The sequence below is a fragment of the Manis pentadactyla genome, chromosome 3, assembly GCF_030020395.1.
Source record: "Manis pentadactyla isolate mManPen7 chromosome 3, mManPen7.hap1, whole genome shotgun sequence".
In the NCBI taxonomy this organism is placed as follows: Eukaryota; Metazoa; Chordata; class Mammalia; order Pholidota; family Manidae; genus Manis; species Manis pentadactyla.
The window spans coordinates 162,124,609-162,147,732 of NC_080021.1; the positions used below are offsets into that span (position 1 = coordinate 162,124,609).

The following is a 23,124-nucleotide window of genomic DNA, read 5'->3' on the forward strand; positions in this document are numbered from 1 at the left end:
AGGCTTGGGCAGTGTGAATCTGGGCCCCTGCTGTTGCTTCCCTGTTGTATAGCTACATCTCCTGCAGGGTGTTTGGTTAAGGGCAGGGGCCAGAGCTGCCTAGACTCTGTCTGGAATTGTGTGTGCCTGGACCTTACTCCTGGCCACACTATGCTGTGCGGAAGGAATGCAAACAACAGCACTGGCCAGCCCCTCTGATCCCAGAGTACATTCCAGCAGTTACCTTCCCAAATAGTGGATACTTCTGTTCTGAAAATCAGGTTCTTTTACTTATGGTCTAGATGCACCTGAAACCACAAGGCCTTTTTCCTGTGCCAGCAGGGAATCTGCACCCAAGTCCCACACTGATCTCTCTCCCCTCTCCAGGTTGCTGTGCTGGGATGGGGTTTCCACTATTGTTTGAGAGTCTTTGTCTCTCCTGCTGTTTTTTATATGATTTTTCTATTCCTTTTGTATAGAAGGTGTTCACTGAAGCCTCAGTTCTTCTTCAGGATGAAGTGCTCTGTGTGTAGGTGTAGATTTGGCATGTAGGTATATACTCATTGTGTAAAGTGGGAGGAGGTGGGTCCAGACTCTTTCTTTGCTGCCATCTTCTCCCGTCTCTCTCCTTTCTGTATTTTCTGTAAACCAAGTTGAATCAGACTTTCTGTTCCATACAACTGAAAGTCATAACTCATGAATCTTCTACTTTCTTTCATAGCACATTGCCAGAGCATTTTATCGTAATTTCTTTAATGTCAGCCTCTTTCCCTAGACTCGTCTCCATGTGAGCAGCGATAGCATCCCATTTGTTTACAGCTGCATCCCCGATGACTAGAACAATGCCCTGACCCTAATAATGTATGGCTGAATAAGCAATCCAAGCCAAGTATTTTCTTAGCCATATTCCTAAAGAGTTTCAGAACTTAACATTATGGAGCCATTTTTATGTGCATGAGAGAGATCAGGAGATGTCAAAATGATAACATATATATATTGTAATGCACTTAAATGTATATAGTAGTCATTTCCACAGAATTACAGATTGCCAATGATCTCTAATTTGAATGAAATCAAGACCTTCTAGTTGGCTGTGTGAACTTGGGCAGACTTTCTCTAAGCCTCAGTTTGTTTATCAATGAAAGGTGCTCACCTCAAGGCAGGTAACATAGACAGCAGCCTCTCAGTAAGAAGTCCAATTAATACACAGGAACTAACCTGATAATCAGAGAAGGTGGAACATATACAGGCTATTCAAAATCCAAGTGCTTGAGTGGACTAAAGCAAAGGCCAGGGCTGCATAACACTGACATTTTTATTAGAATTCATTTGTAACAAATGGAACTTGTGTCAGCAAAGAACTGATTTTCATACAGACTTCTTTCGCCACCAATGTAACGAAGTAAGAAAATAAAAAGCACGCCTTTCATTCTGTAAAACATTTACGCGTACTACTAATTAGAGGTAATTGTATTTTTTTAACAAGCCATTTTACAAGTTATGTTTTTAAAGTTTTCAGTCTATGCATCCAAAACAAGAGCAAAGAACACAACTGTTATTATCTTTGTAAAGACACTCCAAGCTTGGATGGCAAAGCCACATAACGGATGGATAAGATGGATCTGTAGCCTTCTGATCTCTGCTGGAGTATCAGGGCACCCATAAACCCAAAAGAAACTAAAATCCAAAAGAAAAGGAAATTCAAAATAAAAACGAGGGAGTAAAACAAAGCAAAACCAAAAATAGACAGGAAAGAAAAAAAGTCTGTACATTTCAGATTTTTTTCTTTTCCTGTGTCTATGTTGTGTTATTTACATACACACAAATGAATTTCTGAAGCAGTTTCTTACAGATGGGTTCAAGTAATAACATTATTGGGTGTAGAATCAATAGGGCAGTGCATAGTACAAAGGTATAGAAAGTGCAAAGTTCCCTAGAGGCCCTTCCCTCCCCTGGCTGTCCTCGCCGTTGTCTAACCATGCAAATCATTTTTAAAAAAGAGCTAAAATAAAGTTCTGTACAAATCACTTTTTTATATATTTTGATTTTTTTACCATTGTAACTAATTACAAAATTATACATAACTACACATACATAGGTAAATAATAGCACCGTACTGGTTATGGTGATGAAAATAATTGGAAACTTGAAAGTTCGTGGTAATGGTAGAAAAAGATGTTTACCTGGGAAAATAAAACTAGAATGGCTGTACAGAAAAGCACAGAGTGGAATGCACATCAATGACAGTAAGGGAGTTAGTTCTTGGAACAGCTTCTGAACAGTGAGATATCTGGAATAGTCTCCGCCTCTGTTGTCTATGGCATGCATCCCATTCATTTTCTTCTTGTGATTGTTCATCTCCTTCCCTTTGCCAAGTGGGCAGTTTTTGTTTCAGGAAGAGAAACTGCTCACTGGACAATGGTTCTGGTGTGCAGTACACCATCAGATTCTCCATGTTCAACGTGTCACATCTGCATGTCTGACCCCCTTTGTTTCACTAATGAAAATTATAGCTCTGAGTAATCTGGCACTTGGATAAATCTCCAAACTAAAAGAAAACAACAGACCCACATAGTGCACATTCTTCTCTGGTTCTGATGTATGTTAGAGAGTCTCATTCTGAGGTAGCCTTCTAGATACTTTTTTTTTTTTTTAGTATCTTTTTTTCTACTTTTTTTCTTTTTTTAAATTTTCTTACAAAAGTGCTCAAATATGATGTTGCAAGTGTTTGGTCTCTTGGATTTCATTCTTCTAATGATGAGAAAATGTGGAAAACAAAAATCCTTCTATGTAGAACATCAACAAAGCTAAAATTAAACCAAAATATTATAACTAAACCAAAACTCTTTAAGAGTTCATTGGATATTTTGAGGATTCTTAAAAATCATGTAAGATATGGTGACTTATGCCATCATCCATGGCTTCCTATAGAAATTATGTTGGAAAATTTGGGAGAATATACATACATAAATATATTTATAGTTTTTCATGTTTAATTTCCTTTTTTAAGAAAATACTAATGGAATATTAAATATATTCCAGAGTTGACAATGATGTTTGCTACTAAAATAAGTTTGGTGCAGTTACTGAATGTTCCAGAGCAGATTTGGAAGGGATTATAAATAAAATGTAGCTTTTCCTGATGTTGACAATTCTGAAAGGAAAATGGGCCCTGATTATCCAAGTGCTTTGGGCCGGTACAATCACTAACATCCCCAACTTGGTTAAAAACTAGGAATGCATATTATTCAAAGAGTTTTGTACATGTGGTAAACAGATAATGCTTTAATTGGAAGAATAACATATGAACAACTAATGGAAATAGGAACCAAAGGTAAAAGAAATGCTATTAAAATAGGCATCAATTATAAGGCACTCTAAATGCAAAACTAAACCAAAAGAAAACAAAGTACAGCACTTCCCAGGAATGCTGTAGGCCACAAAATGTTTGAACAGAGTAACATGAGTTTGGCTTTGCCCCTGTTATATATCATAAATGCAAATTTCATAGCACATACTATAGACAATATACGATTGAATACACTGTTTTTTAAACAACTTGATAGCTGATATATTACAACATTCTCCCCTCCTAAAGGGATATGCACTGACCTTTCCCACATGCACACCTCTTAGATATTTAATAATTTTTTATTGCACTAGAGTGTTAGAAATGTTGAACTTTGTAGGAAGCCTGGCTAACGAAATGTTATTTGTGAATGTGAGTAGGTGGGTGGGGGGGAAATTGGGTAAGAAATCAGGGGGTGAGGTTTGACAATCACTGATGTGCATTCCTCATTTCCCTTAACAAAGTAAAATTTGGGGATATTAAGAAATACCAAGATGTCAAAGTAACAAATTGAAAAAGATGTTTACAAGAGCTTTTCTACCTTAAGACAAAAAAACAAAAAACAAAAACAAAAACCCTAAATCATGGAAGAACTGAAGGCTAGCTATAGCTATCTTTTTTGTATGGACACACTGTCTATATATACATAGATGCCCCTATAAAGTACGGATATCTATGTATATATGTTAGCAGCAACTTTATACTTTGCGCCTCCCTGTTGATTCCAAAATCAAAACAGTTACCGTCGATTATTTGAAGACAATGGGTATTTTCTCACCAACCAAAACCCAACAGAAGTGTAAAAGTAACATGTGACGGGACTGAGAGTATAGATTAAGAGTATTGCACAAAAATGTGCAAATTTTCAAATTATTTGATATTTCTACACAAGAGATTACAGATAAACAGTTCTACAGCTTAAAAAAACCTACAATCTGGAAATAAAAAATGAAGAGTTATGTAACTTTTTTAAAATTCACTTTTATCGAATGATACATTTTGTTAAAAAAAAGTTTACACAGTTAAAAATGAAGCACAGGTCAGCAGTATCTTTACAATACTAAAAAACTAAATCAAAGACTTTCTTTTTAAACATTCCCCCCTCTTTTCCCCCTAAAATGTTATTATGAGCAGTGTGGTGGGAAGGGGTGACGTTGAAGCAGAGTCCGTTGTATTATGAGCAGCCACACGGCCAGATGCCTGGCAGCCCTCAGACATTTCTCCTCGTGTCTTCCGAGCAATCAATCCTGAACAAGACGGTGGTTCTTTGCTGCGATTTCTTCTTCCCTCTGTTTTGGAATCCTTGAGGTTATCTGCAAATAAGCTCCTTCAGATGCCTCATCAGTCAGGATTCACATTATTATTTTTCAGGTTAGATTATTAAACTGTGAATTCTTGGTCCACCGGAAGAGTTTTTAATTTTTTGTGTGTAATAGTCCCACTAAGTGGTTGTTAGCTAGAAGTTAAGAAGGACTTCTCAAGTGCCCTGTATGGCTCAGAAGAGACTCCATGGATATTGAAGGGCCTGCAGTAAAAATCCAAAATGGGTCAGGGGTTTCTACGTTGCATAGTGATCAAAGCTGCCCAGGTACTCTAGTGCGGCTCGATAGCAGAACTGATACTGATCCTGCAGGAGACAAAGAGTGGAGAGAAAGAGAAGGCACTGTGAGTGTATTTTCATAGAAAAACGATAATCAGTATGTAAAATGACATTTTTCTGATCTCCCACAGTGGTTCCACAAGCAGGGAATGCCATGCATGCTGCAGAGGCCTAGCTGCCCAGGACAGACGCCGGCCAGCCGTTCTTGCCTGGCAGCATGGCTGCCACAGCACCTCACCCACGGCCGAGAAGAGAACACACCTTGGATGTTCGAAGATGGCAAGACTGCACGGGAGTCTGGTTTTTCACATCCTTGATAGAATCCTGCAGCAGAGTGAGTAACGATCCTTAACCTTGCCTTCTCACACACACATAGCACCGGAATGTGCAAAGACCGTTCTTTTAGGACACTAACCAAATGCATCCTCAACACACTACTCTGAAATGTGGACTAACATATCCCTGATTGTAAAAAGGTAAATGAACTGTTCTTAGACAAAGGGCTGATAGAACAGTCCGATCAGTCTTTCTCTGCTTAACTGTTTTCAGGCCATGGTCCTATACTCTGTCTTTCTTAATAGCTGTACTGATTTCTCTTGACAATTCTTGGCTACCATGGAGGGACCCAGAACAGACAGCCTGAGACCATCAGCAAGGCCCTTCCTTGAGCCCAGCCAGCAGCTGGGAGGTCTGGCAGCAGCAGGGTGAGTCTTTTCCTGGGACTTGGACATCCCGTTTTTGGCCCCTGAATTTATTCAGCAGTTAACTCTGAGAAGTAAGTGGTTTTTCAGTAATAAGTCACAGGAAAAGGATTTCTGAATAATTATAAAAGGAGATCTTACTCTGAAATGACCAGGATGGGGCACTTGTCATTTGCCAAGCTACTACTGATCCTGCATAATGCAAGACTAAACCACCTGAATGGGATACATGTCGTGATTAGTATTTAGAAATATTCAAAAGGGGGAAATAATCTTTTAGGAAGTCAAGCACACTATCTTGCAGCACAAAACAACTATGGTACTGGAAGTGTGAATATCTAGCAAAAATGGCAACCTCTGTTTTGTGTCCTGAGAACTTAGGTTAATAATGTCCAGGTTGGGAAATGGCTGAACAAAAATATGGGCTAAACTCCATTTACTGTAGGGTCCTACCAAACTGCTGCCAGTTCTTAAAGGAATTACAACCTAATTCCAATTAAATAAAATCACTTCAAAAAAGCACTTAGTAGCAAAGGCTTTTAAATGCCAAAAACATTAGCTTTATTAGGAGTTTTGTCACAAAAGCTGATAAAAAGGAAAAGAAACAACTTTGCATTCTTTCTGTTTTGATATCATAAATCTTGTCCTTGAAATGTAAATACAGCCCACCATCACCTAAGACTGAAAAAAAAGAAGGAAAGATGCCTTTTTTAAACTACAAACTGCCATAGAAGCACCTTTGCCTGAAAATCTAGCCCATGGCTTCTAAGGACAAATACAAATCCTTAATGTCCTCTCCATGAATATTAATACAAGCTTTGGCCACCTGGGCAGGTTACCTTATTTCATCTACCAGAAAACAGTTTGAATCTGTTCTTTTTGTTAGTGAATATTAATTATTTCATGGCTACCTCTCTCATGCTTAAAGATTTTTAAACAATAACTATTAAAGTCTCTGTTAGCATCTGTCTTTGTGTCTGTATCTTGTAAGTATAGAATAATAGTTTCTATTTCTGGATGGTATTACTAAAATCAATCTGTAAAAGATCTTTAAAGATAAGCATGTGTCAGGATTGGACATTCTAAATCTCAGAAATATAATAGAAACTAATCCAAATGTTTTTGAAGTTCATGTGATCTGGGAAAAGATTTGGTATTAAAATCAAGGTTAAGGTTACGGGCTTAAATAGAAGTGTGGTATCAACATTTAAAAATGAAAACTTGTATTCCTGCCTGATTTTTCTTAAAGTCAAATGTTACAGAATGTTTTAAAAAAAGCTTGAAAAATGAATGTGAAGTTTTTATAGGTAATTAAGTAAATTGAATAGATGTAAGATAATTTTCCAATGATATTTTTGTGTTAATGGTATGTCCATCTAAATAGGTTCCAAAAAATCTCTTTGGTAGCCTTTACCCTTAAAACTTTGCTAGGTTAAATTAAATGATGAGAATTCATTAAATATGAATAAAGATAAAATACTGAAACATTAATTTACAAACAGAATAAGAAATTCAGATACATAACCCTCATCTCGGTGAGTTTGTACACTGGAAAAGTCCAACTGAATAAGAAATTCCTTGTAGCCCAAATGCAAAAGACCTTTCCAAGTCCTCTTAACTTCTTGTGCAACAAAACTGTAGGATGTTGACTCCTGTATCCATGTTTCTCACTTAGAAAGGGTGTCTACTATGGAGTGGTCTACAGAAAGAATATCATAGCCAAGACTGAAACTGCATTAGTAAGACCAGAACAAGAGACACTGACAGCTTTGCAAGAGTCCTACCTAGGCTGGAAGTCCTGAACTCCAGCTCATCTTCTCGATTTCCTTACGGGACTGATGGTGACCCATACACCCGCCCAATCCCCTTATTTTTAGAACCCCAAAGAAACTCAGATGATATTTTGGGGAAAAGCAAAACTTATGGGAAATAACAGAAGGAACTTGTTACTTAGCCTGCTGCCCTCTAACAACATTCATCCATAAATTAAATCCACGAGAGGCCCATGAACTAAAACAGCTAATAATGGGAATAAAATGCATCCTTCCTATGGGGTATGAGCCTGTCTTACTGAGAATGGCACCTCACCTCGATGGGACGCCATCTGTCCTACATTGTGAGCAGCACAAAAGAATTTGGCTGCACCCACAGAGCCATAGAGATAACAGTGCATAGACTGTTCTTTTAAAACACTAACTGAATGGGTCCTTGGCACACTGCTCTTATGTGTTGATTAAAGTATCCCTAGCTGTAAAAAGGTATACGAACTGTCCTCAGACAGAGGATCCGATGGAAGAGTCTGATCAGAGGTCTGTCTCTGAACAATTGTTTGTGAGTCATGGTCTTCAGTAAGACTCAATATAAACTACATTTCTTAGTATAATAGTTGCATTGACTTCTGTTGACAAATATTAGAAAACAAAGTTAATGCTATATGGGGGCAAAATTAATTACTATTTTCATCAATTAATTCAATGGCCAGTGACCAATTTCAGAAGTAAGCAAAGAACCATTAGCCACAAGGGGTATTTATTAACTTTACCAATCAATTTGACTAGTTTCCCAGTTCTGAAGTAATGACAGAGTGAGCGTTATCTTCCAAACAGATGTGAACTGTTCAAGTAATACCCATTACCACCACTGAACACATGAGCTCCTTATATGTCACAGTAGTCTTTTCCAATTATCTGCTTATTCGTGATAACTAATTATTTTGTTTGCATAGAGAGGCTAATGCATGCATATATTGTCCTGAGGAAAAGTTGGATTCATTTATTTTCTAGGCTATTGACAACAGAATTTGAATTATCAAAAGTAATAATAAGATCAGACAGTAGACCTTGCTGCCTGCACTCAGAATTACCACCATCAGTTCTGATGTTCTCATGTAAATAAGAGAGGCAGTCAAAAGGTATGTGGTAAGGAACATTAGCCACACAAAGCCATTTACACAGGACACTCGGCTTTCAAGTTTCCCACTCCCTGGACATGTCATCACAAGACTGGTTGCCCACGTCAAAAAATACCGGAGCCATTTGGCCTAATCCAGTGTGACTGCTAGTCATCTGTTCTGGAAAGGCCCACACTAAAATAAAAATGTCATGAAACATGTCCGGACAGGGAAGAACATTGTCATATTGGAGTAAGTAATGGCATTGTTGGAGAGAAGGAAAAATTATAATTTACAGATGCGAAGGGATGAGAAGAAGTGATTTTCCCATAAAAGAAACTTATTTTCAGTAGCCAGTGGAGCTGAAAGTAGATAGTTTCTATTTTGCTTACATGTGCATTTTTCTAAAACAAAAATGGTAATGTAAAATAAATGGAGTTTGCTTTCCTATCTTGTGACAGTAAGTTGCTTGGCTAAGTGTTAAGGCTTTTTAAATGTCCAATAGTCCTCTGTCACCCCCCAAAACCCATTAGGTTTGTCAGGCTGACATAATGTTTGGAGTACTGCAAGCCAAATGTTCACACTATTTTGAAATCAAAGATGAAGATACTGTGGTGAGCAATTTAGGAATACATGTAAATTATATTTTGATAAGAAGAAACACTATCATAAGATCCTTAGAAATGAATAGTCAATAGGCCAGACTGGATAAATCATGAACTCACATTATTCTGAGAAATAATGAGAATTTTCATATCAATTATTGGAATAAAAAAAATGGGGGGTTAATTTCTTTAAGGCTTATCTAGGATCCAAGTATTTAAAATGACCTTTACTAAGAAATGAAATATGGAGAAGTTGATGTCTAATACCTAAGCATATAGAAAGAGAATGTGCCTGAGGGATACTCTGCTTTGTCTACATATTTACATACAAATATATACAATATATATTATGTATATAATGAATATGAAATTGCCATTTTTATAGTTCAAAAATGGTCAAATAGTGACAATTTAACATGGATTAAGCTAATATAAAAATCTCATATAACTTCCAAAACAACTCTAAGACACTATCACTTTCATTTAAAAAGGGGGAAAATGAGGTTCAAAAACATTAAACGATTTGATACTTTTCCTACAGTATTTTCCTGTACTTTGCCTCTAGTACTGAAAGTCTGGATTCTAGGAGGGTCCTGGGTAATAAAAGCTATTATTTGGCTCTTAATACAGAACAAATGCATGGAGATTTTTCTCACCTCTGTCTGTACCATGGCTGGCCGTTGTGTTCTTAACATTTTGACAGTCTGGAAGATATCTACAACACCTTCATATCTCATTCTTTCCAAAACAATGCTTAGTGTTATGAAGACTCCAGTTCTTCCAACGCCCGCACTGTCACGATAACAAAAGCAACAGGATTGGATAAGACACGCATAGTCTTGGCCACATTTGCTTGGGGGTGGACTTATGTCCACCAGCTTCCATATTACATCAGACTGTTCCCCAGAAATGCTCAGGAAAATGTGGTGTTGGGTTCACAAAATGAATACTCATGAGATATTTTGTCATGGTAACATGTGAGAATGAATGTGGAGTAATTAGACTGTCCCATCTCCCAGACATATAAATAAATGATAAGGTATATAGACTATTCGAATGTAGATATTAGTTTTGATATGCAAGAAGATCTTCAGGAGGGTCTGTGACTATATTATATATACTGGTTGCATAAATATATGTATATTTTTTGTTGTTTTCTGAAACATAAATTTCAACAGATTCTCAAAGGGGTCTCTAATCTAAAAAAAAAGCAACAAAAAACAGTTGAGAGTCACTGAGTTATATACTTATCTACTATTTTTAGATGTTCAGGACCTAAAACACCTAAAACACTAGGATTCTTTCCACTATGTTAGCAAGGTTTTGCGTTTCTTTCTGTTTTGCTTATTGTTTTGAGATAACTCCAGAATTTTTACTGCAGCAAGAGAAGAAATTTAATTCATAGCTTTTGTGTTCTTAAGAAGTAGAAAAGCATCTGGAGGTTTAGGTAATGAAAAGAAGAGTGAATAATCTGAAAAATCCCTACATTTTTAGATCCTAATTAAACAGCATGTGTAACGCTTGGGTACAGGCTGTAGAAAATGGATGGATTCATTTACTTGGGGATGCAGCTGACAAGCATATATAAATAGTGTGTCCCTTTATAAACTGGATTTTCTACAGCGTCCAAACAGAAATGCCAAGTGAGGTTTTAAAATCCACAGGCAGTCTTTACAAAGTGGCTGAAGATGTCCAGGAGGGTCAAGGCTCTCTTGTTAGAATGCAGTAAATGACCTTGAAGGTCCCTCTCAACCTTGAAAGTCTCCGTTAATCCTGAGAGACTATAATTTATGACCTTTTTGTTGAATGGTCCAGGTATTCCCAGAGTTTACCTAAGTTTGACTTGATTGTCAGATGTAACAGAAATAGAAGGTTCCTGGCTTTCCATTAAGTGCTTTCAAGAAAATAACAGACCTGGGCCTTTTAACTTCTGAATTTACTGACTTTATCATATTAGTTTAATTAGTTATAAATAAAGTAAGTGGTACTTTTAGGTTATTCCCAGATAAAATATTTAGAAGCCTTATATCTTATATATACATACATACAAACACACACAAAATACATGAATAACCTGTCATAGCATTTATACCAAAGGAATGTTTAAATCATTCTGTGATGGTAAAAGTGATGAGAAGTGACATGCACAGACTTACATACTCATGGGAATACCTCAGGTTAAAAATATGTATTAAATGAATTCTGTTCTTTATACTTGAAAAGTTGAAATTAGCATTTGGGCAAATTATGTGCACTATTAAGAGGAGTATCCAGGTAATTCAAGCCCCATATATACCATCCACTTTGAATATCTGTATCCATGTGTCATTTCCTATGTGCTCTTTAGTTACCTAAAGCGAATGATCTTGGATAACTCAACACAAAGCAAATGCATATAAATAAAGTTCTCTTCTCATATAATGTATCACACCTGGGAGACAGTGTGCTAAAAAGGATCGTAGAGACAGGCTGAGAAAATGGAGCTCCATAGAAAAGCCCCTTCTGTCACAGAGCTACATGATAACAGAAGTGAAACTTGAAATCAAATATCTTGAAGCCCGAGTCTAATATTCTGCCATTTTGAGACCCTGTCTCCCATGTCACTAAAAACTATAGCTTGGGGCATTTTTTTTAAAAAGCAAAATAATTTGTAAATAAAATTTTCAAGATTTTGACCGTAAGAGGTTAGAAACTGAGACTTCCAGTTACTAGAATCCTAAAATATTTAATTTAAATAAAATTAGGCAAATTCCTTTTGCTGGAAGGATTTCACATAGCAACTTCCAAAAGCACTAAATTTATGGTGAGTGTCCTTTCTGAACTGTTTACTTGCCATTTCTATTAACTTCAATGACTTGAATTATACTGTGGAAACTATTGAAAATAATTAACTTGAAGGTGCTTCATTTTCTGATACAGTACCAATTTTCAAGCAAATTGTAATTTTAACTGAGGTAGCATTCTAATCACTTATTGACTGGCAAGAATTAGTATTGTCATTAAAGCTTGATAACTATTTATGATTTTCCCAAGAAGACAAACACAGGAGAACAATACAGAAAGTTAGCAGTGTAATGCTTGTAATGCTATGAAAGCAAAACAAGTTAAGATGATTAGCTAAACAAATTATCACTAGGTGATATACTAATTAATTCCTATTCAAGTAAAATAGACAAGGAAAATCACAGTTTGGTGTTTTGTTACAAGAGGTAAAATTTGGGCATAAATATCTTCCTCTGATTATTTTCATTTTATGGAAAGAAAGAGAAGTAAATCCTTGGCTTTAGGTTGTACAATACCTTTCTGAAAATAAATCTTAAATTATGCAGATTCACTATAATAAGCCTGTACTGAAAATGAATAGATAACAATGCACATTTTTTAAATGACTATCACATTAATCCCAGGTGGAAATTCATCATACTTGATTCTTAAACTCACCTGCAATGGACTGAAATGGGTCCATCTTGGCCAAACTGCTCTTTCGTTTTATGGACTTGGCCAATGAAGTCAATGAATCCTTCTCCAGACTTAGGAACTCCTTGCTCTGGCCAGTCAGTGAACTGGAACTGCCTGACTGTTCGGGACTGACCGTCCTTTAGAGAGAAAGCCACAGTCCCCGCCACAAGGAAGGCCGCCAGGAGGATTCAGCCAGTGCACAGACCACAACAGCAAGAAAGGTTATTTTTCCAGAAAGTGGTGGGGGGGGGGGGGGTGGAAAAAAAGGGAAGGATAAGGAATATGTTTAACTGGAAACTTATTTATATTCATGTCTTGCCTATGATCAACATTGTCTACATTCACACATATGTAAATTGCAAACTTACTTCCTCTCACAATGCCCAGTTACAAACCTGGGTTCTCATATAGTAAAGAGCCATTTAGTTTCCATATTAGTGAATGCTTCTGAGATCCAAAGTTTGCTTTCAAAACCAGAGTGGAACATACATACTTCATTAAAAAAATTTCAAAATAACTTTTTTATATTGAAAAGAGCATCCACACATGTCATCCAGACCAGAGATGCTGCTATTGTGATGATAACTTCACATTTGCTGTGCTTATTTCTAGCCTTGTTAAATGACACTGAAAGGGTGTGACACAGACTGGGTGGCTGCTGTTAACCTAGAGGCCCTACGCATCTCAAAGACATACACGAACAAGCCATGGTAGGGTATACACAGTGTGTGCCATGTGACTATGCTCTTGAGCAGAAGGTGGGGTGTCCCTCAAGGGGATCAGAGAGATTATTAGCAAATTAATGTTTTATTCTGCAAAGGGGCCCTTCCCAGCTGACCACAGAAATTAAGCCATCTCTGCAGGACTTAAGTACATAGTCAAACCAAAGGCAGAATGAAAGCAAGTTACATGCAAGAGGAGTTGTTTTTTCTAAAGCGATTAGGCAAAATTCCTCTGACTCATGAAGTGTAAATAGTCTGAAAAGAAGATACAAGGCACTTCTGATTCCTTCTGGAATTCTATAGTATTTTTGGAAACACAGCAAATGCAGAAAGGACCCTCTGTTTATAGAAGCAGGACAATTGTGCCCATCAACTTTCCCCCCTAAATCAACAGAGAGGGAGAGAATTCAAATTCCAAGCTTAGAGGGACTGAGCCCATTGGAAGATGTCCTGCTCTCAGTTAAGACTTCAGCTTGCTCCTCCTCCCCATTTTTGTGACTCCTCTTTTCCCATTAAGCCTTTTTGGATAGGATGTGCATATTTCCAAGATTCGGTCTAAGTAAACAAAGGTCCAATCTTTCTCATTCAGTCATATTGAAAAGACAGGGTAGCTCAACTCGAGATAGGCACACATCAACCGGCCTGGGGGTGGTTTCCACAGGAACAGGGCCTATTCCTGACTGACATTATTTGGGGATGGAGACAAAACACAAAGACCACATCAACTTTGGGAGAACAATGAGGAATATGGAAGCAACCATTTGGCCCCGTAACTAACGAATGGATGGTTACCATGGAAGCATGATTGACTTCCCTCTGTTTCTAGAAACAGTTTAGAAAGCACAGGAAGGGAAGCCAGAGGCTAGGTAATGCAGATTTGTCCTATTCTGAATGTCCTGGGGATTTCATTTCTGACCACAGTTGCTTTTAACAGTAAGAGAAGGTCATGTGCACAGACCTTTACTGTTCAAGGACAGACCACCTGACTCCATTTAAAGGTTACCTGTTTAACACTGCTGTATGCTCAGGTACTAACTTGCTTTCTAAACTGGGATGTTGAGATTAAAAACACAACAGGAGCTCAAACATCAAATGCTACGGCAGCTAAGAAAATTATACAATCACAGGGAGCCTTTAAAAAAAATAATAACCCACAAAGAAACATGTGAACAAGTTCCTGCTTCAATGTTTCCATTGCTTATTGTGACCAGATTTAATTTTTGCAAGTGAGGAGTAGTAAGGAGGTGGGTTTTTTTGCCTTTGTAGAGCCTGGCTATTAGTCTTGATTATCAGAAATATGATCAAGAAGGTGAGTTAGCTTGGAGTGCACCTCCCTATCTACCTTCAGATTCTAAAAGGGCATTTTTTTTTTAACAACAGGGCAGGTCACCAAGGCAGGCTTACTTGAGCACCTCCAAAATGAGACCCAGGGAATTAACTGACACCTTGAGTATAGTCACTTCAGACTTTCTGGGATTAACAGGTCTGTCACTTGGGCCAACCAGGCTGCTAACCAATTCCTCTTTCACTTTAGGTCAACGGCAAGGGCATGACTTTGGGGATCAGCAGACTATCTCGAAACGTGAGGACTGGTTGAGAAAGCTGCTTTCCAGGAAAAACAATGGATCAAGGAGAATAGCTCTGCCCTGGAGTTTTATTCAACCCACCCACTGTGACAGTTCCAAAACAAAACAGGGCTTTGGACTGACCCCATGCTCTCCTAAGATGTGTTTTAATCATGCTTTGAAAGTGGCCAAAGGCAAGGATATTCAAGTTTATGCATAGAGCATCTTACATCAGGGCTGAACCTTGGACTCAGCAATCTAGACATGAAAAGCAGAAAGAAAATTAGCCAGCAAGGGTCGTGGGTGCAGAGCGCTCATGGACAGACACATTAGCACACCAAGGAATAAAGCATGCCAGGAATCAAATTAGAATGTGCAAAGCTTGTCAGATTCTTCTAAAGAATGCCATTTGATCTGCAGTTTTAAAATCATACCAAATTAACCTCCAAGCCCACATGACCTAAAGGGCTTCACAAAACAACAACATATTTACAGCTTCACATAATGAAGAAGTCAAAAAAGACTCCAAAGAGAATGAGCTGAGAAGGTGAATGCAAAGCACAGCCAACCAGTAAATGCTTCTTAACACGTGCACTCACCAAGCGCATCCCTGACGTTGGCCTGCCAGATGTTACATTTGAATGAAAGCCAAGCCTGGGTTTCTAATAACATTTGCCAGACTAGGAAAGGTTACTCTTATATTGAAAAAAAAAAGAAGTCCTCCAGGATGGGTGATTTCCTTTTCACTTTGGGAGTCTGGTCCCTTGGCAAATGTTTCTCCCAGAGATGCATTTTAGACTACTTTTAAGCTAATGGTTAACAGCGTAAGACTGTGCCAACTTACCCTGGCATCTGTGACCTTGAATTCTCTTAGGATATACTGGGGCATATTGTACTCCGCCATGGGATCTACAACAAAGTACTGGTATCTTGCAGATCGTTCTGCTGGCCAATATTGGTGACATTTCTCCTAAAAGGAGAGAAGATTAATGTCATACTATACAAAGTATAAAGTTTTGTCTATCATCTGTCACTATATATTTCTATTTCATTTCTTTCTCTCATTAATAAAATTCTAAAATTCAAGACCATTCCAGTTGCACGTGACTACTTTTCTCTTTGAAATCATAGTTCCCTGAGGACAGGGAAATCATGTGGTTCGATATTTTCCCATGGGCTCAAGCACAATTCTTGGCATACAGTGGGTGCTTACACCACCTCAGTTGAATTGAATACCGCACTAGGCTAAGCATCTTTCTACAAACTATCCACATAATTACATCAGCCCTGGGACATAACAAATGACCATGGCAGTCATGCATTAGCTCCACCATAATCGACTTTCACCATTGTGGTTTGGAATGAAGAAAACCATCAAGTGCAAACATAGAAAGAAACTTCTGAATTGATCTGCTCAGTCTCCCTTGTCAGCTGAGGCAATGGGCCTGAGCAGTTTCAATGACTTGGTTATGTCTCACAGAGCGTCGCTGGCCGAATCAAAAGTCACGTTACTTTCCTTATTTGGAATTTTGTTCTCTCTGTGGGGTCTAAAAGTCGGGTTTTAGATGCACTCTACCATTTAAACTGTACAAAGAAGAAAGAAAGAAAATGTCTCAAGCAAACATGGCAAAATGCTTGTGACTTGAATCTAAGTGGTAGATCCTTCTGTGTCTTTAAGACTTCATGTATTTTTCAGAATAATCTTTTCTTTCTTTTAAGTAGATCTGAGATTACCAGATTATATCCCTAGGAAAACTACATAACTTTCCAACAGTTTATTCAGTGAGAGTAGAGGTGGGGAAGTAAGAATTTGTCTCAGGGATGAAAGAAAGTCAAGTTCCTTCACACAGAGAAATGCTGGCACATTTGCTCTTGAAACTCCAGCTCATCCAGAGCGAAAGGAAATAAGAACACACTGAGAGTCAGGATATAAGTCAAACAGGGATAATCATCTAACTTACTTGTCTCTGTGATTATATTTCTCTGCAAATAAAGTGTTAGATCTTTCTTCAAAACACACAAATTAAACAACTTGATGTGGCTTTGCAAGTTAAAAACCCACAAAGAATAATGGATGTCCCAGAATATGTCTGGAGTACCCTGCATTTCAGAGAAACAACACTGGCCCTTGGGCTGTTCAGATGAGATCCTCCTTTCTCCACAGAGTGAATGTCTTATGGGGAGGCACTCACTCTGCCCATCTCACGCAGCTTGGTGAGCATCACAACGATGGTGGAATTGTGCTCCCAGAGCATCCGCCAGAAGTCTTCAGTGGTCTCTGCCAAGGGCCCCTGGGTAGCAATGTAGGCTTTCTGTTGTCTGAATCACAGAGAATTAAAATATCATGTTCAAGTAATCAGAAAACAAGCAAAGGTTCACAACTGATATATAAACATGAAACCCCATAATAGAAAATGAAAACATACTCTTAATGCAATTGCAGTAAGTTTCCATTAGGACTGTGTGACCAAGTAAGAACATTTAATACATTTTTGGAACTTTGCTAAAGAAATTGCTTAGTTAATATTATGATGTGTATCTTTATCATTATTATTTAAATGTTCATGCAATGCTAATAGCTCAATTTTATGTGTCATAGAAATCATTTAACAAACAATTATGTGGGTTCATTTTGTAGAAATGATTCTTACACAATCTATTAAATGCATGAAATATGGTACAAAACAGCTCCTTTGTTAACTCCTTCCACATCCAAACGGCTTCTGAAAGAAGTGTTTAGAAGGCCAGATTAAAAATTTCATGACTACTTCTTACTCCTATTCAAAATAATAAAAAGCAAATTCTAAGGGACTGAATGCTGACCTATGCAGAAAGAAAATGCTTTGAATTGAGATGAAATCCATTCTGGCTATGAAACTAGGGCACATGTAAATATCAAGGCTTTGGACTGTTAGGGGAACAAGAGTATATACCTGTATCCATCAATAAAACTGGCATTGATGTAATCAGATCCTTCCACTCCTCGGATCGGCTGCAGGCACACCCTTGTGGATTCATATGGCATAATATTAACAAGGCGATTTTTGAATTTATTACATGGAAGATTGGCACTGATGAATCTTGAGGTGTGAGCTTTAGAGCTGGCTAGACGCTGTTGAATAGAAAAAAAAGAAAAACAAAACAAAGATGATTTTAACCTATGGTTTGAATACATCATGCCCAAGATTTCCTCTTTAGATATAAAGTTTTTATTTACAATAAAGCAAATCATTTTTCAAACTGTACTGCTTTTCACTTCTACCTAATGACTCCATATAGCCTACTGAATTGTTAAATATTATGTTCTGAGAGTATGATCTCTCAGTTTAAATTAAGGTACAAGAGAGTTCAAGGTATTGTTAGAAAGGCAGAGAACAGAAATGGGAAAGAGGAAGAGTATTTTATAGTCAGACACCTGAGAAGGTCAAGTGAATCTTGTAACTTCGCAAATCTGAAAGATGAAGACAGTGAAGCCACTACTCAAAGACAATTCCCGAATGACTTGCTCCTGACTTACCACATCATATCCAACGTCATACCTTAAATTCAAGCTCCATTCCTGTGACATTCTCTCCTGTTTCTATTTGTGTCAGCTTCTGAATGTAGGCATACAAGTTTCTAGCTGGCACTTCGGTATTTCCACAAGTCACTGCTTCTAACAGTGCATCATGGATAAAGATGTACTGGTCTTCTGTTTGAACCATATAATTCCTCTGGGCTCTCATTAAAGTTACATGGCCATAAATATCTACAGTTTTTTCATGCTTTATTCTTTCTAACATGGCATCTATTACGATGAAACAACCAGTTCGGCCAACTCCCGCACTGCATGGAAAACAAAGAGAAAAGTAAAGTCCAAATAAATCTATCAGGAAACCAAAACATAATAAAATTATTTTCATTATCCTTACTAAATAGGTTTCAAACTCATTAATTCTACTCAAATAGCTGTTGTGATGATTTGGGAGCACTCTAAAGTCAAAAGTCTTATCAAGTTACCATAACCAGAGGGTAGGGAATAAAATACAAAGAAAAATTAGTTTGGTTTCAAAATGTAAAAATATTAAATCCATGCTCTTGGATCATGTAACACAAGATGGACATTATTTTGAGGATACTAAGGAAAAAAAACCCACAGGCTTTGTTTATACTAGAAGACATAAAAAAAAAAACTGCTCAAGATATGATTAGGCTATATATATTTTTTGCAAACCATCTTAGACTATCTTCATTTGGTTTACAAAAACAAAAACAAAATATAAATCACTCAAGTTGAAACATTTCATACTCTAAAACTCAGCAACTAAGTTATAAAACCAACCTAGTGAGAAGTATATAATTAAAATATTAAAATGTCATTGCACACTAAAAATAGTGCAGGGTATACTCAGTGGAAAGAAATTCTTAATAAAAAGCAATCACTAGAGTGTGGGTGTGTTCCTTGGTTTTACTCCCTTTTCTTCCACAGTTGAATGTACTTTGAAATTCCAGATGAAATTCAAGTATTTTGTGTGGGAAAATAAAAGCCTCAATCTTCGTTATTGAAGAAGCTCTGAGGCATTTATTAAACTCCATTACTCCTGGACTTACGGGTCATTTTCCAGTTGGTGGAAACCAATTCAATGAAATGGAGGTGAGCGAATCATCAAAGCAGACAGACAAGATCTGTTGTTCCAAGAAGACAATCTAATTTACTAAACTGGATTACTGAGTCAGATACTTTGAAAAGTCCAACGTTGGACTTTCCTTAAGCATTGAAAAGAATACTAACAAAATAACACATCCGTGTTCTTAAATCTCAAGGTTAGCTTGGTTTGCCTCATTTTTATCAAACCCTTTAGTCTGAGTCCAATTTATGTGTTAAGTATGGTTGAATCCAACATGCTTTTCTCCTTCTGATCATGGATGTTAGCCTGGGTGGGAAACATGTAATCAATGGGAATAGGTATGTATCACCATATTCAGACACCAAGGGACAGACAACTTCCTTCATTAGCTACATGTCACTGCTTCCTGTCACTTGTATGTCTATGTGTTTATTTATTTGCCCATCTATTCACTGATGTATCCATCTCATCGTTCAATGAATAATGAAGTACTTTGGTAAGTAACACAGGGGATGCAACATTAAAGATGATTTAGATCCTACTTTTAAAGTTCAGTGTCTATCAATGGAGATAATACTTACACAACTAATACAAGACAGAAAAAGGATGTGCTGTTTTTGTGCATGAGGTAGCATTTGAATCGGGACTTGAAGGACTGAAGAAAAGAAAAAACGTACAGTAAAAGAAAAGGAATGGCCTCTGCAATCATACTGCTGGCTCTGCAAGCTACATGTGAAACTTCATTGGTCTAGTGAGGCTTTTGTGCAAAGAATGTACCAGAACTCCAAATGAATGAGTTTAATGAGCACTAGGGTGCCTGACTCAACTGAAATGGCAATTTCACTCCATTCTTTTCTCTCAGTTTCTTTCCACGTGGCTGCAAGGTGGTAAATGAGCATTAATGAACAATACCTTTCTTTACTACTGAGTAGTACAGATCAAATCCAGCTTCCTTGCAGGAATCCTGAGGTTTGAGGTTTACAGACTAGGTGAAGTGAACATGCTATAACCGCTATTTACAAATTTCTTACTTTTTCATGACCTCTCAGACAGAAGAAATGGCTGTCAGTAGTCTGGATACCTCTGGATACCGATTTTATGACTACATTTAAGGTCTAAACCACAAAGTAACACGAGACTGAGATGTAATGCAAAAGCCTTCTGGGACAAAGAGTCTTAGAAATGATTACACATTCTTAGCACAAAACAATTAGAAACCCAATGACTTGAGATCTACAAAGTCCCATTATATTTAGTTCATTCTATGAAATAAACCAGTGACATGGCCAGTTTTCCCTAACACTCCTCACCTCCTCCCTCCCTCACCCTAGGAAGGATTAACCACCCTCTGTCCCAGATTACTTAAGGGGTGTTTTAAAAACCACTCTACTGCAGCACCTGTCACATTACACTGCTGGTCAGTCTGGTAGGGCCGCTTTCCATAAATACAGGAGCATGTCTCGGGGGCAGCAACTGTATGCTCTGCTATCTGTGCATTGCCTGCACACTGGACATGTAGTCAATGTTTAGCAATGTTTGTGAAATACATGAGTGGTTTAGTGATTGGCATGGGAAGCCTCATGTAATGAGCGACCCATCCAGGCTGAGTAAACCTACTGAGGATCAGGATTCTCAAGTTGTGAAATAAATCCTCTGTAGGATGAAGGTTCAGACTGCAGAGGATTGCCCCACAGAGGGTTTGACAGGGAAGAGGGCGATGGGAAAATGCTTTGAGCAGACCCCATGTCTTGGTCTCCTGACACGCCATCACATTGCAATCAAGAGAAAGTAAGACTAAACCTGGAAAAAGCAGGCAAGCCCCAGGTTTGGCAGGTTAAGTCTATGAGTAATATGTATTTTTTTTTTTTCTGTGTTGCCTTTCTATGTTGTTTTCAATTTAACCATGCATTGTTTCTAACTAGACACAACTTCATGCCGTCCTTCCTGGGGGGAACCACACTGAAAGCCTTATAACTGGACCCTGCATATCAAGCCAATTCTAAATAATGGCAAGAATGCTTTCTCAAAATATGCATCAGGGACCATTCAAATGTCTGGATGATGCATAGTTCCATATTCCCACAGAAATATACCACAGAACCTTTGCAAAATTGGTAGGAATAACTCCAGCTCCAACAATATCAACCTGTTCATTGTGGTAATGATGTATATTTTCCCCCCAAAAAATGGATGAGGAAAAAAATCAAGTATGTGCATGAATCTAAAACATGCATTGTGGGAAGGAACAAAAGAGGCTATGAATTGTGCAAAAGCTATTTTTTTCTCCCCAAAACACAAAATATTGTTAACTGCCCAGTATTGCTGTCATATGGATGACAGGGAAGGAGGTGATCCTTGGAACTGCAGTATTACCTCTTCTCTGGACTAAGCCTTCTTGAGGGCTTTAAACATTTTGTACCTTGAAGTAAGACCATGAGTTTCAAGATACTTTTTCCAGGACCCAGTGGGTGCCCTCGAAGAAGTCAACTTTTCCCTGTATTTGCATTTTCCTTAAATCATGGGAGTGATAATTAACTCTAGTTAACTATCTAGTATGACTTCAGGCTGAATTAAAGGTACCAAGTGTTTTGCAAACATAAAGGAAAAGGCAGTTATTTGGTGGGTGCAAACTCCGTTTTAAAATTCTACCTCCGGAGCTGATGAGGAGGGACAGGCAACGCAAAGAGTAGGGGAACGGCGGAGCCCCCGCAGGACCATCTGACATAGGCTTTCGAAGATCTGGCTTTCATGCGCCCCTCAGGCTGCTCTCCCTTGTCTCCCTGTGTTTCTAATAAGGTGATACTTCACCCCACGTTAGAGTTACTTTCTGCCTCCACATATACTGCTGTGGTAAAGGAAATGGGAGGAAAGCCCAATCCCACCACACTGCTTGGTTCCCTGGGAGGCAGTCAGCGAATGTCTGCAAGGTGCCTTTCCCCTTCTGTGATTCACGTCGCTTGGACTGCCTTGAGGTCATACGGCGAAGGGTAAACGGCCAAACAGGGACCCAAATACAGGTTCTTAGGTGCTAAACTTTAGCACCCTGCCTCACGGCACCATGAAAGCTTCTCATTGCTTTCTGCCATTTGAGTCTGCAACAATTGCCAGGTACAGAGACCTTGGGGCTGACCCCACTGTAAAGTCCCTTTAATAGTGTTTAACTGCCCCTAATGTCATTTCCTTGAAAAGCCTTTCTTCCTTGGTTTCTACAACACTGACTGAGGGAGTTTGGGAGATGTCAGATACCCCCTTGAGATTGGTGGTAGGAAAGAGGAAATTTTATAATTATCTAAAACACACACACAAAAATAACCTGAAACATGTAGCATGTGGAATTAGCCAACAAGAACTGTGACTCATGTGCAGTGGTTCTGTGTCCTCCATGACAGGGCAGAGCTTCTATCAGGTTGGAAACCCGTATCAAAGATAAACTCTAAACATCATCTTCAGAAACCTCCCGCATCCCTTTGGACGGTGCCTCACTAAGTAATGTTCTGTTTTTGTGTTTTTTTTTCTCATTTTTTTTCTACTCGATTCCTGTGCTGATCATCCTCTTGCCTCTCTGGGTTTTTCCATCTGTATCTCTTTCTCTAATTTACATAATCACTGCCAGCCCCCCAAATGTGAATAATGTCCCCCAAAGTTCT

The 23,124-nt window shown here is 38.1% G+C and overlaps 1 protein-coding gene across 26 annotated transcripts in view; it reads right to left on the reverse strand.

Moving 5' to 3' along the window:
• Window positions 1-1,276: 1,276 nt before the first annotated feature.
• The window catches only part of PTPRD (protein tyrosine phosphatase receptor type D), a 1,529,902-nt gene continuing 1,508,054 nt past the window's right edge, over window positions 1,277-23,124 (reverse strand). For all 26 annotated transcript variants that reach the window (XM_057498672.1, XM_057498671.1, XM_057498666.1 and 23 more), the window contains 7 exons: window positions 18,410-18,695; window positions 17,804-17,982; window positions 17,063-17,189; window positions 15,715-15,840; window positions 12,566-12,720; window positions 9,781-9,916; window positions 1,277-4,955 (listed from right to left, as the gene is read on the reverse strand). In XM_057498672.1, coding sequence (XP_057354655.1) covers window positions 4,887-4,955; window positions 9,781-9,916; window positions 12,566-12,720; window positions 15,715-15,840; window positions 17,063-17,189; window positions 17,804-17,982; window positions 18,410-18,695 — 1,078 coding nt within the window. In that variant the 3' untranslated portion in view covers window positions 1,277-4,886. The remainder of the gene's footprint in view (window positions 4,956-9,780; window positions 9,917-12,565; window positions 12,721-15,714; window positions 15,841-17,062; window positions 17,190-17,803; window positions 17,983-18,409; window positions 18,696-23,124) is intronic.